The 15,105-nt window shown below is 38.2% G+C and overlaps 2 protein-coding genes across 2 annotated transcripts; one reads left to right on the top strand and one right to left on the bottom strand.

Moving 5' to 3' along the window:
- Window positions 1-80: 80 nt before the first annotated feature.
- LOC137719957 (putative acetyltransferase At3g50280) lies at window positions 81-1,740 on the bottom strand. The gene has a single exon (XM_068458972.2). The coding sequence runs from the start codon at window positions 1,677-1,679 to the stop codon at window positions 300-302; it is 1,380 nt and encodes a 459-aa protein (XP_068315073.2). The 5' UTR covers window positions 1,680-1,740; the 3' UTR covers window positions 81-299.
- Window positions 1,741-8,663: 6,923 nt separating this feature from the next.
- LOC137720045 (protein ANTAGONIST OF LIKE HETEROCHROMATIN PROTEIN 1-like) lies at window positions 8,664-10,137 on the top strand. The gene is made up of 3 exons (XM_088684997.1): window positions 8,664-9,125; window positions 9,202-9,427; window positions 9,504-10,137. The coding sequence occupies exons 1-3, from the start codon at window positions 8,664-8,666 to the stop codon at window positions 9,740-9,742; spliced, it is 927 nt and encodes a 308-aa protein (XP_088541123.1). The 3' UTR covers window positions 9,743-10,137.
- Window positions 10,138-15,105: the final 4,968 nt, after the last annotated feature.

Genomic DNA, 15,105 nt, shown 5'->3' with positions numbered 1-15,105 from the left:
ACTCGCACTAACACAATTTAAGCATGGAGTGACACGACGCTATTCTCTTCTCTCAAACCTTTATGTGGCACTGAGAAGCAAGAAAAATAACACCCAGGAGAAACAATTTGTTGATACAATTAACCGAGTCCAATTTCTAGGCCAAGAATTCTAACCGCATAAACAACATCCAGTTTTTGGTTATTATCTAAGTAGCGCCTTTCAGAGTCTAATTCATACATAACAAACAAGCACAAAAATGTAAATCAAGCTTGAGATCTAGATGGTATTGGCTTGTACCAATACCATCACAAATAAATTCACCTAGTCAGACTCGCCATAAACTCTGCGTCGTGTGCCAAAGCATGCAGTGTCCGAGGCGAAAGGCAAGCTTCAAAATCAATACTTCCCTCTTCAGCCCCTTGAAATACAGTTAATTTGCCATCAAACTTGTTCCCAGCGCCACTTCGAACAGCCAGCGGCCTTCCCCAACCGAAGTCATTACCAAACACATCGAACCGCGGCGAGCTTCCTGTCAATAATGAGTTACTTGCCAAGCTACCGAGGTTTGGTACTTTGGGATTTTTAATCCAATCCTCCAACAGCTTCCTTACATCATGTTCTGTTTGTGCAGCAATCATCTTGTTCATTTCCCACGCAGCCCAGCCTAGTCCACGCTCAAGCAATTCACCTACACTGGATGTTACCATGCCAAATCGAACCGCATTTCCAAGGTACTGGTCTGGCAATGGTGGCTGCAATCTCTGCCTCATTCCAACTATTATTTTGTACATAGTTTCTTGACCAGTGCTGAGGCATTGGTTGCGGGTTACGGATAACCAAAGATGAGCCAACAGTGCTTGAAGGGATGAGATCTTGGTAGTTCCCATTTCAGAATTCGCTTTGGCTTTGAGTTGCGCAATTTTTTCCTTGGAAAAATGAAACACTCTTTGCTTAAGGATGGGTGCCAAAAACTTAGTTTTGGGGATTTGATTTTGAAAGAAGGGAATGCGAACTGGGAGATCAATGATGCCGTCAAGATATTCACGTTCAAAAATTGGCGGAGGTTGTGAGAGTTTACCATTAGTACTACCACGCCGAGAGATTTCTGACCAAGTATTGAAGAAGTGCCAGAAGGAAGACCCATCAACGACGGAGTGGTTCATAGTGCAACCTATGAAAATGCCATCAACAAGCTCAGTTACCTGCACTGCAAGCAAGGGTTTGGACTCGCCGCCTTCGTAATTTAAAACCCCATTCATTAAAAAGAATGAGTAAACTATGTCATCAGGAACCAAATCAGGGTCAAGAACATCAGCCACCGTGACAACATCAGCAACTGCATGGACAAACTCCGCTCCGGCACCATTGCAATTGACGGAAAAAGAGGTGGTATTGTCATCTTCGTTTTGGGTGATGGTAAGACGGCCGGCAAGGGGATAGAAGATATCCAATGTGAGGGAGAGGGAGGCTTTTAGGTGTTGTATCAAGCTCTTGTTTGGGTATTTTTCGTAAGTATTGGAGTTTGGTTTGTGGAAGAGAAGACCCTTTTGGACGTGATCTAATAGGATAAGCTGAAGATCCCATGGAGTTAGCTCAATTTTCTGAGTAAACTCATTGCTGATTGTGGGCTGAACAATGGTCGTGGAGATGACGCGAATGTGTTCCATCTCAGATATGAAAATTAAATGGTAAATCATGAACTTATAGACCAGGAAGCCAGGAAGTCACATATTATATATTAATATATTTGCAACTTGCAAGAATTATTTTTCGGATATCAACTAGTAGCATGAAGACGAAGATGTATCATGTATGAATTATTTATGTGAATATCTTCTTATTATCTTATTCTATTACGTTTAAACTGGCGGTATGTGTACGTGTAATTTCGTGGTAAATGAATGCAGGTTTGGTGGATTGGTGGCATCAATCATCAAAAATGAGAATCACGTTCTGCATGCGATTAATTTATGTTCTTGTAGCGACTTGGAAATCTGTTCTCGGATTCTCCTTAGAAAATATGGGTCAATTTGACCATATAGTGCTCTGCCCATGGAAGCAGCAGCCCACCACCGCCAACCACGGCTCATTTTGAGGTAAATCTCTCATTTTTCGAGTTTAAATCTCTAATTGATAATTTAATATGTCGTTAGTGATGCAGTGCTGAACAATTAATATGGTTTCTACATTAAACATGTTGTTGGAGACTTTTCATCTTTCAAAGCTATGTTTTAATTAGATGCCTAGTAACTATAATCTTTAGTATTAAGTTATTTATCCTATCAATGTAAGGTAGCTTCCTATTTAAAGGGTTCTATATGTAATATTAAGAAGTGAAATTAGTGAATTAAAGTTAATCTAAGAAGAGAGTGAGTTTTCTCCTCCTTAAAATCAAGTGTGAGACTTGGTCGTGTCGAGTGAATCCACGATTAACGACATGAGTGAATCCGTTGCCCCTGGTCGAGTGATTCCCAGGTTCTATCCCTGTAAAGACGTGAGTGATTCTGTCCCCCCTGGTTGAGCGATTCGCAGGTTATCATCCCTCGTCTCTAGAGACTCCCTTGGCTTTTCCTGCATCAGTTAGCCCATTGTGAACCTCATTATTATTAGTCCATTGTGAACCACATTTTTGGTAACTCATTGTGAGACTTAGCTCATTTCTCCACCTCTTAGACCAACTCCAACCCTTGGAGTAAGTCTCAAAATTTGCCTTCTATTCCCCTCTCTCCCCCCCACCACCCGCCCACACCCCCCCCAAAAAAAAAAAAAAAAACACTCCAACCTTAGGCCTAAAATGGAGTTATGGGTTAAAAACTCAAAAATTGGCCAAATTCCAACCAAGATTTGAGTTTGGGTTAGTGGGCTGGCCCAAGTCTGTGCGTGGCACGCCCAGTTTTTTCAAAGCTGCATAGGATTGACACACCATTTACAATCCCACGCCCCCCACTTTTCCCAAACAACCAGCAAGAGACCCACCCATGTGGACATGTCGGGGAAGATTTATGAGCCCAATGGCTCTTTCTTTCATCTAATAGTGTAGGGCAACGAACCTTTGATTCCATCAAACGGTTTAGATTTAAACTTTGTTAATTTCTAGTTTTAAATTTATAAATTTATTAAGTCCAACGGCTGAAATTTAATATGATCAAATTAAACGGTACAAAAAAAAAAATTAACAACCCAAATTTATATCCAAAGTCTAATATAATTAAAGAAAAATTTATTTAAATCAAAATTTACACAAAAAACTCTATAAATATTAGTGATTTTCAAATTTGAGAGGCTCTTTCGTAAGGACCTAACAAATTCGTAATTGGAATTAGAAGATCTCTTTTAAATGTAATTAAAGATATTGTATGAGGTTGCAATTGAATTCAAATTTGAGGGGGTTAAATGTAATTTACCCTTATCGGAATCTAAATATTTTTAGGTTAAAATGTTCATAAAATTTTAATTAAGATGGTCTACATAATTTTTTTTGAATTTTTTTTTTAAAAAAATATCATAAATTCATTTTTTCATAATCTTGGGCTAAAAATTTAATCCATAAGGGTTGGAGCAAAAAAAAAAAAAAAAAAGAAGTTTTTGGGTTAAAAATTTTAGGTTTTAACCCAAGGGTTTGAGATGGTCTTAGTGTAGATAATATCGTTTGTTAAAAAAATATATGAAATTTTGTTTTTTTGATATAGTTTAATATAGTTATTGATTAATTGAACTATTGTTTAATATATATGATTATTGATTATTTGAATTATTGTTTAATTAGTATTGTTGATGCACAAAATCGGCAAGGACTTTGGTACAACAGAAAGTGTCAAGTTTGTGACCTTCGCTAGGTTGCTCTGGTCATTAGTGTGGATAAGTATGTAAATGAATAGAGACAGGGAAGCAAACAACACAAGATGTACGTGGTTCACCCAGATTGGCTACGTCCACGGAGTAGAGGAGTTCTTATTAGTTGTGAAGGGTTTACACAAATACATAGGTTCAAGCTCTCTTTTAGTGAGTTCTAGTGAATAGTTTAGTACAAATGACATTAGGGATTATTGTGGGAGAATTATCCCCTTTTATAGAAGAGAGTTTCTAGCTTTGTTCTGACATTGACACGTGTCGTGTTGTGATTGGCCTCTGATATCGACACGTGTCGCGCTGTGATTGGCTTCTGATACCGACATGTGTCGTGTTGTGATTGGCCTCCTGGTTGGAGGAAAAGTCTTGTGGGTCCTTGACGGTATGCTGTTGACTGGTGCTTAGTAGTTTCGGGATTGGTCAAGTATGGTACAAACAAGTATTATTCATTGTAGAGTACTCTAGGAGTTAGAATCTAAGACATTTTTTTTGTTGTTATATAGTTACATAATATAACGATACTAAATAGTGCTTAAATCTTCCTTAAAATATTTAGGGTAGTCCTCCTTCGAATATTCCGGTTAATCCAAATCCTACGTCGAATATTCCTTGTAGTTCACAGTCAAATGAGATCATTGAGTTGGATGAAAATATTGAAATATTGGTTAATCTTCCCACATATCATGGACTTAGACCTCGAATGATTGATTATAAGCCTAATTATCATGAAGGAATCCATAGACATTATCTACAAAAGGATCCTTGTCAACCTAAAACTGACAAAATCCCAAAATAAAAAATTATGGGGAAGGACAATCGATGTTTTTTTATCTGTTAGTTTGATAATTTTGAACGGTCACCTCGCATTTTGTAATTAGGGCGACACCCCGGTTTTCTGAGTGCCACCTTCACAATAAGAGTATGATATAACAAAAGATGTTGCCTTTTACCTTTGTTGTTATCTTTTCAAATGTCGTTTTAATAAAACAGATATGTTGACAGCGATGCCTTCGTTAAGACAGGGTTTACAAATTTGCATACACACGACAGCCTGTACGCCGTCTTCATCGGGGAGAAGTCGTCCCCTACGAAAATTGATTGAGAAATCTCAATGAATTCTCGACAGATTTTGTTCATTCAAACGAAAACCTTCGACGACGTTTCGAGGGAGGATCGAAGGCACCAAACCACCACTACCTGCACCTGTAGTTGCAAATCCCAACGACCTCGTCATACATCTTGGTTCTCGTCTGAAATCATCCGTCGACGGAGATTCAAGATAGTGATGACAACCTTGAGCTTCTAGCTCAGCCCTATGAACCCCAACCGCAGTAACAGGGGTGGGTTTTCTGTTTTTTTTTTGCGGGAGAGAGGACACGCCCAACTTCGGCTGATGCTTACCCAAAAAACCCAAGGCCTTTGAGCCTCTAAAACGGGTCAACCCGCGGGTTCTATCCATGACCCGAGCCTAAGGTCGCGTTTGGTACGCGGGACGGGATGACACAGAGTGGGACGAGGTGTTCCGTCCCACGTGCGCCTAAAATGAGTGGAACGCACTGTTCCACTGAACAAGTTTTGGATGATTTTTTGTTCCTCCTCCCCCCCTGGAACGGGTTGTTCCATGTCTGTGGGACAGAAGTTTCCAAAATTTTAAGACAAAAATGCCCCTTGTCTTTTTCAAAATTTACATCAAAAAATCATACAACAAACCCTAAAAACTATCTCTCTTCTTCTCAGCCGTCGTGTTCCTCCCTCTGCATCTTCCCTTTCCTCCTCATCTTCTTCCGTGTAGCCTCTTCACCTCTGCATCTTCCTTTCGCAACCTTCCTCCTCGTCCTCTTCCATGTAGCAGCTCTGCATCTCCTCTTCGCAGCTCTTCCGTGTAGTAGCTCTGCGAACCTTTCTCCTCATCCTCTTCCGTAACATCTTCAGCTCTGCATCTCCGTTCCAGGTTCGATCTGTTTTTGTGTAGCTCTCGGTCTCTATTTCTTCGATTGTTCAAATGTTTTTTATTTGTTCTCTATTTATGTGGTTGACATTTCCACTGCCCAGTAGTCATCTTCTTCTTATTATGAAAGTTAGAAAACTAGATATGTACGCTAGCAGCAAGACTCTTGCCTGCAACATACGAATACGAATGTTAACTACCTATTAAGGGGACAATTTCTTTATATACCTCACTTACCTGAATAGATCTATAACATATCCAAGCTCATGATAGATAATACCGAGGCCTAGGGTTATGGAGATGTAGATAGCCAGGCGCAACCAGTAATAGCCTTGATCTCTATGCATGTTCATGAGGGATCTTCTTGTGTAAGTATGAGAGATTGTGTAAGAAAGCCAGCTCGGCTTCTCTTCTCCAATTTTTCACCAGAGTCCTAAATTTCATGTGAATTAATGTTAGTCGATGTTGCCCCCCACTAATCCTGGGGTCACTACTGCAATTTGAAATTTTATTCAAAAAGGTTCATACATAATTACTTCTATGAATCTGATTACTAGTTTACCTGTTTACACAGTTCAGCTACTTATCTTTGAACTTGTTGAAAGGTTTCAGATTCTTTATTAGGACCTTATTAGAGTATCAATTGCTACTTCTGTTGGTGTGGTTACGCCTTGCTCAATGTCTTGCGGCGTGTTACAAAGTTCTATTAGATTTCTAAGGGTTTATTAGCATGTTGTGTGACTTCTTGTTTCCAAAGAGATTTTCTTACCTGCTCAAAATCTTTGTTTATGGTCTTAAGGAAGTGATTCGATGGATTTTGGAGAGTTGTGCATGGGAAACTAGTCAAAGTGAAAAACTGCAACCAATTAAGAACATCAGTACATAGTTAACAATATATTTAAATAACTCTTATTATTGTCTATGTATATGAGGAAGCTATAAAAGAAGAAGGCTTCATAATCAATTCATAAATTTTATGGAAATACCACTAACTTGGTTATAAAGCCTAATATTTAGTTTTGAATTCTAACCATAAAACTAAGGGGTTGTAACATTCTACAAGAACCATATCTGACTCATTACAAATGAGGTCTCAGGGAAACATGAACATTCATTTGGAAAATTTATCCTTATTTTTAGGTTGGCGCTTTTCCAAATCAAGCTTCCCTCATTGCTTTACCGAACTTTAAAAAAAAAAATTCTTAGAGATCCACTCTATTTACCTAAACAAACCACTAACCCTAGCTATATGCTTTGCCTTGAAGGCATTAATTTAATTTATAGCTTTGCATGTAAGATGGAAGACTACATAGTGTGATCTTTTGTTGATTTCTGACTGCATTTCATTGGTGACCACCTTAGTTTAAGGCTTATCCAAATTGATTGAAGATGAGAGTCCTTGCTTGATTATACTCTATAATTCAAACTTTATATCCATGAAATCACAAGGAAACTTTCTGAAATATGATAAGGGCATATGCCACTATCATTTCCATATTGGCTCCAATGCCAAGGGCATAAAGAAACACTTGGTCCATCTATAATAATTGTCTTCAATAGACTTGTCTTTAATATATTAGTCGCTTACACATCTGTAAATAATTGTCGCTTATTTGTAGTGCATTGACAACTTACAGTTTTACAATCGTTACAACTACATGAATGACTGACGCTAGTATTGCTTAAAGTAATATCAAACTTCTAATGATATGCACTAGCTAGTGTCGTGATTAAAGAGGATGATGTAAAAGGCTAGGTTGTGTAGACTTAGCAACACCATTTTTTTAAAAATAATAATAATTATTCATAGTTCTAGTTCCTCAATACTTGAAAGCATGTCAAATTCATATGGACAAGGACCTATCAAATAAGAAGAGCCAAGTCTCTAGAAGGATATCATCAAATATAGCCTCATAGTGAAAATGGTTGAATAAAAAAATTAGACCTTCCATTACACATAAGGACCAATAATTCACTGTAACAATTCTATTGGGTAACCTATTTAAATATGTGGCCCCAAATAATCTTGCATCTAATTTCATCTTTGATTTTATAATTGGTCATGTTCAATTAAAAAATAAACTGTATTGTTATTGGTCTTGGGAAGATTAGTCTAACCTTACTACTGAAGTGCTCAGTTGCATCAACTATACTATTGATGAAATATCATATTTACATGTCATTTTATACTTATGAATATTAAACGGTCTAATCACGTACCACATTTTGTACGTGTGCATTCGAATTGCCTAATCGTTTCATGTTTGCGTCGACATGATTTAACATGTTACTGCGTTTTGATTTACTATTTTAACAAACTTTATAAATCAAGGCCATATCCTAAAACATGATTTCTCATAAACAATAACTTTAAGTAATGTAAAAACATAACTTAGCTAGATATGTGAATATAAATCTCATGTCAACTTTTTTGTTATGCAATCAATATCTTATTTGTTCTAAAAAACTTAGGGTTTGTTATCTATAACAGGCTTATCAAGAGTTAACCAAAGAAAAGCGGTGTGCTCAAATTGCTCAAGGTTTCACTCCATCTCCCTTCTTTTTTCTTCCTTTCCATACGATCATCGGTTTTATGTGTTCATAATTCTTTAGATGGATGGAAAAGTGAATATAAATTGAAGTTAGAGAAAAATTGATATGTTGTTGAGTAGACCATTACCCTTGCAAAAAGTGTGGGACCTTGTTGTCATATTTTTCGTGTTGAAGCTCTTGTATGTGTTTGCTTAATTTTACCAAGTCCAAGTATCTAAAATGAATTTAGCGTATGTTGATGCTCCACTCATTCATGTGTTATTTTTTTGCTTGTGAAGGTATGGATGAATATGAGACTCAATTCTTTGTTCTTTTGAACGTTTGGATTATAATGGCACAAGTTTTTACTATGAATGCACAATTGTTGAGGTATAGACAACAACAAAGGAGACAGCGCAAAATAGCTAGTTTAGAGCAGCGGACATTTGTTAGACTTCATGTTAGGAGAGAGGAAATAAATCTTATCACGCGATTGAGTGATACTAACTGTTTGTGGGAGCTACAAATGGATAGGAATGCATTTGCAGTTTTATGTGATTTACTACAAACTCGTGGTGGATTGGTAGATGATGGTCATGTTACAATAGAGGAGCAAGTAGCTACTTTTATTAACATATTAGCTCACCACAATAAAAATAGGTCAATGCAAGTTAGATTCATTAGGTCTGGTGAAACTATCAGTCGGTATGTCCGTAGAGTATTGCGTGCGTTGCTCAGTTTGCAAGATATGTTGTTTGCAAAACCAACCCCTATCCCAGAGGATTGCACGGAATCGAGATGGAAATGCTTCAAGGTAATAATCATAATAAAATCATTAATAACATAATTATTTGTAGTTGCTAATTAATATAAGTTTTTCTTTTGTCTAGGGTTGCTTAGGAGCGCTAGATGGAACATACATAGGGGTCATTGTGCCTGATGTCGATAGACCAAGATATAGAACAAGGAAGGGTCATATAGCAACTAATGTGTTAGGCGTATGCACACACGACCTCAAATTCGTATATGTGTTATCCGGTTGGGAGGGATCAGCTACTGATTCGAGAGTTCTTGGTGACGCTGTTACTAGAGCTAATGGTCTCAAGGTCCCAACTGGTAAGATAGACAAGCATCTAGTATTTTTCCTTACCTTTGTTGGCCAACAACTAAAATTTATTATCAACTAATATAGGTACATACTATTTGGTTGATTCCGGATATACGAATGGTAAGGGTTTTCTGGCACCGTATAGAGGCACTAGATACCATTTGCAAGAGTGGGAAGACAATTCATGTGCACCTAGGAATCATGAAGAATATTTTAATATGAAACACTCACGTGCTAGGAATGTCATTGAGAGATGTTTTGGCCTCCTCAAACGACGTTGGGCTATCTTACGAAGTCCTTCCCACTATCCAATCAAGACTTAGGGACGAATGATCACCGCATGTAGTTTACTTCATAATTTTATCAGAATGTATATGGCAGTTGATCCTGAGGAAAATGCAAGGCTTGCATTTGATGAATTACCTATAGGGGAAGATTTACCATAAGTATTAGCCTACATTGAAACCGTTGAGTCAAGCCAGATATGGACTCAATGGAGGGATGATCTTGCAAGAGAAATTTATGATGAGTGGAGAGGAAGGAGGGCTTGAAAATTGGTTGACATGGTAGTTGTTGTAATTGTCTTTTATTGAGATGTGGACTCAATGTAGTTGTTGTAATTGTCTTTTATTGAGATGTGGACTCAATGTAGTTGTTGTAATTAGCTTGCAAATTCGTAACATCAAGACTATTGAGATGTTTGTTATTGTAATGTGGTAATTGGGAGTTATATGGATGTTATGGCTTCTTTGATATGTTTATTTGTGTTACTAAATTTTAATAAATTTTAAAATTAGGGTGTAGTTAGTACAACTAATATAAATTTAGTCATTGTCATTTGATTGTGTTTCTAATTTAAAGATTTCAATGGAAACAACAACACATGAATGTCGTTTTCTATTCATTATATCTATGTTTATTTGTGTTACTTATGTAATATATGGCTTCTTTGATAGATTATATGGCCACCTCACGTAATTGGATTGATCATGAGGAGGATGTACTACTTACCATCCTCGAGGAGATGGTTGCTGATGGTGTTAGGTGTGAGACCGGTAGTTTTAAGGCTGGTACTTTTGTAACGGTTGCCTCCAAGATGAGGGAACAGATTCCTGACATTAATATAGAGCCGAAACATATACAAAACAAATTGAAGCGTCTGAAAGAAAAATATTCGTCTGCATATGACATGATGAATACATCTGGATTTGGTTGGGATGATGAGAAAAAATGTGTTATTGTGGATAGTGACGAAATACTACAGGAGTGGGTGAAGGTAAATTTTTTTTCCTTATTCTTTATCAATTAGTTGCTTTGAAAGTTTTAACCTTGATTTCTTTGGGTTATTGTAGAAACATCCTAATGCATCTTGCAAACCAAATAAGCCATTCCCGTTGTATCCACGGTTATGTACGGTGTTTGGGAGAGACCGAGCCACGGGTAGTATGGCTGAATCAGCAGCAGATGCAATCGAAAATATGGGTTTGGAAAGTGAGGATTGTGAGACTTCCGATATGCCTCCGCTTTCACCCACCCCATCTCCTTCTGTTGCTACATCTAGTGCTTCTCAACCTGTTAGGAAGAGGAAGAGGAGTAGGAATGATGGTGATGCAAATATTGTATCTGTTATCAATGAAGGTTGGAATAAAGCTGTTACTGAAATGAAGAAATTAGGTGAAAGTTTTACTTTTAGATAAGCGAAAGCTAGACTACCTTCTGACCTTCAGGCCATGGGTCTTCCATACGATCAGGTGCTAAGAATTTCAATGAAGTTAGTGAAAGATACCGATCTGATGGGTATTTGGACCACCTTGGATGACTCACAGAAGCCAGATTTCATTAAAGTGTTTATGGAGAGCCTTTGAGCATTTGGAGTTTTAGTATTTGTGGTTTTAGTATAAGGAACTTTATCAACTTCTAGTGTTTTCATTATTGCTTTAGCAAGACATTATTTGTTTTTTAAGTCAAGACAAATGTTTGATTTCAGATATTTCATGTTTAAGTTATGCATATTTCATTTTCTTTGGTTAAGTTCTAAATGTTTAAACCCTAAAACGTTTACGATATGCATGATCATTAAACTTATATATTTTTCAACATTTCTCATGTGCTCTTGTGTGGTTTGCCTTGTTCCTGCAATGGGGAATATTTATATGGGTGTCCTTCTAAACAAGGCCAATTCTAATGTTTGTAGAACTTGAACTTCCTGAACAACAACAACCCACAATTGAAAGGACCAAAATTAGGGACTAAAAATTGAATTGGGGTGTGGGTTTTGCAATTTGCATAATAAAATTTGATGGGTTTGTGCTGAAAATTTGAATGGAGGTGTAGAAAACAGGGAAAATTACAAATTTTAAAGGGGTTCGCATGTGGAACACAACATATACCTATTAAAATTTGGACCAAGAAAAACAAATAATGGTTAATAGTGTTCAAATTTGAACAACTTATAAAAAATAAAAAAAAATAAAAAAAATGAGTATTGTCCCGTTCCGCACATAAAATTGTACCAAACAACAGACGAAACATGAGTATTTTAGTCATTTTAATCTTTTGATTCCGTTCCGTCCATGTGTTACCAAACGCGGGACGGAACAACCGTCCTGTGCGTACCAAACATAAAACAGAACATCCGTTCCGTCCCGTCCAGTCCCGTCCCGTCTCGTCCCTTCCCGTCCCTTCCCGTCCCGTCCCGTCCCGTCCGCGTACCAAACGCTACCTAAGGTACCGTTTAGTACGTGGGACGGGACGGAACAGAGTGGGACAAGGCGTTCCGTCCCACGTTTGGTGCGCCTAAAACGGGTGGAATGAGCTGTTCCACGGGACGAGTTTTAGGTGAATTTTCGTTCCACCTCACCCCCTGGAACGACTCATTCCACATCCGTAGAACACAAAATTTTAACCTCTCTGTCTCCTTCTTCTTCCTCCTTGTTTCCATCTGAGGATATTTTTGCTCCCGCTCCGTTCCGTTCCGTCCCGTCCCGTCCCGTCCCGTCCCGTCCCGTTCCGTTCCGTCCCGTCCCATCTGCATACCAAACGATACCTAAATTTAGGCATGTGTCACCCCTCTGTTGTTTTGGGTTGTGGCCTGCAGCCACTTTGGGCCAGTGCAAAAGTAACAGTCGTTTTAAATGCTTGGGTTTTGGAATTAGGCTATCTAGCCCACACATCTGTATCCTTCATTAGCCCACAGACCAACCCATTCCGCCTGAGGCTCAAACGCACCAGATGACTAGTCTGGAAGACTTCCTAGATTTCGAAGTTATCCACTTAATTAAATGAATGACTTTAACTGGGGATTATATCTTACAATATTGATTATATATTTGTCAATTTAATTGCGTATATTGTATAATTGTATTTCGTTTAAATACGGGTACTATGAACCTGAAGTTCATACTAAACCTTGAACCTGAAGTTTCAGTACACCATAAAAATTGCGAGGGTTGCAGTCTCTATTGATAGCATGAATCTTATTAAAACTCTAGAAGAACATGCAAAACTTGCCTCACACCTAAAGTTAGAATTTAAGATGAAGGATCTTGGAAAAAACTTGTTACTACCTCAACCTAAAGTTTGAGCATTGTTCTCATGGTATTCTGGTAACCAGTCGAGCTACCTTCATAAGGTGTTGTCTTTGAGTACACCCATGATCATCTATACTGACTAGATGCAAATGAGATCCTTATACAGGTTTTGGAACCAAAAGTTTCATATTTAAGTTTAACTTGCGCTTTATTGTACTTAGCTCATTGCACAAGGCAGGACATCTTTTTCGTTGTTGATCTTTTGGAAAAATACAGCACTGCGTCTACACGTTCCCACTAAATTGGCATCAAATACGCTTTTCCGCTACCTTAGAGGTACTGGGGATTCGGGCTTATCCATATGCATCCCATGCAAATCCAACCCCTGATCCTCAGAATAATGCTTGTCTTATTTGTTATGCTGAAGTCGGTTTCTTATCAGACCCGTACAAGGCATGTTTCTTAATAGTTATGTCTTTACAGTTAAGGAATACTGCAATATTTTGAAGGTCCACATTATAGACATTAGTTGCTAAATCTTCAGATTGTGCCAAACTCACTGCACCTCACTATGCCATACATAAGCAGATATGTGTGAGAGCTCTTGCTAAGCCATGGGGATCACATGCGAATTTTTATCAATCAATGAGTTCCTAACAATGATCCATGACGACTTGCCACTTATATCGACCCCAAGAAGTCAAACTAAGAGTATATCGTTGTTCTACTTCATTCACCAGCAAACAAGGTTTTAAAAGACGCTAGGCGCTAGTGAGGTGGCGGATTGAGGCATGGTGCCTAGGCGGCTAGGCAAGTTCTAGGTAGAATGACATATAGATTATAAAGTATTAAAACATGTTGAACAAGCATATAATGAGTATTCATCCAAGTATTCAACAAGTCTATTACAATTTAGTGAAAAAATAAAATGCTAAATGAAAGCTATCAATTTTTCATCTAAGTGAGAGTCACGACCTAAGCAGGTGCCTAGGTAGGCTAGACGGGCGCCTAAGCAAGTCTAGGTGCAGTTGGTTAATTTTCAAATGCCTAGGAATTGATCGGGGTGGTGACAAGCAGCCAATCGCATAGGCGAAGATTTTTAGAACAGTGCCAGTAAAACATCAGAAGATTGAAGTCAAGCAAATCCGATCCCAAGACAACATCGCAGATCTCTTTTTGAGAGATGTGGCTCTGGTGAGGGACTTGGCTTTGTCGGAATTGTCAGCGCTTGCGAATACTTGAGGCGGAGGAGGAGGACGAGATGGCTAAGATAACTTGCTTTGGTTGCAACTCGCGTGACAACAACTATATGTGGGTCGGTGGATTCTTTTGCAAATAGTTAATTTAGCACATGACCAGAAAACAAAAGTTAATTAGCATCAGATAAAACATGCACAATAGTGATGACGGCTTTGAGCTTCTAGCTCATCCCTATGAACCCCAACGGCAGTAGCAGGGGTGGGTTTTCTGTTTTTTTCTGGCGGGAGAGGGGACACGCCCAACTTCGGCTGATGCTTACCCAAAAAACCCAAGGCCTTTGAGCCTCTAAAAGGGGTCAACTCGCGGGTTCTATCCATGACCCGAGCCTAAATTTGGGCATGTGTCACCCCTCTGTTGTTTTGGGTTGTGGCCTGCAGCCACTTTGGCCCAGTGCAAAAGTAACAGTCGCATTAAATGCTTGGGTTTTGGAATTAGGCTATCTAGCCCACACATCTGTATCCTTCATTAGCCCACAGACCAACCCATTCCGCCTGAGGCTCAAACGCACCAGATGACTAGTCTGGAAGACTTCCTAGAATTCAAAGTTATCCACTTAATTAAATTAATGACTTTAACTGGGGATTATATCTTGTAATATTGATTATATATTTGTCAATTTAATTGCGTATATTGTATATTTGTATTTCGTTTAAATAAAGGTATTATGAACCTGAAGTTCATACTAAACCTTGAACCCGAAGTTTCAGTACACCATAAAAATTGCTAGGGTTGCAGTCTCTATTGATAGCATGAATCTTCCTAAAACTCTAGAAGAACATGAAAAACTTGCCTTGCACCTGAAGTTGGAATTTGAGATGAAAGATCTTAGAAGACACTCATTACTACCTCAACCTAAACTTTGAGCATTGTTCTCATGGTATTCTGGTAACCAATCG

The sequence above is a fragment of the Pyrus communis genome, chromosome 15, assembly GCF_041283825.1.
Source record: "Pyrus communis isolate YQ-2024b chromosome 15, ASM4128382v1, whole genome shotgun sequence".
Lineage (NCBI taxonomy): Eukaryota > Viridiplantae > Streptophyta > Magnoliopsida > Rosales > Rosaceae > Pyrus > Pyrus communis.
The sequence above is the reverse complement of the archived record's forward strand: the minus strand, read 5'-3'. Positions and strand labels throughout refer to the sequence as shown.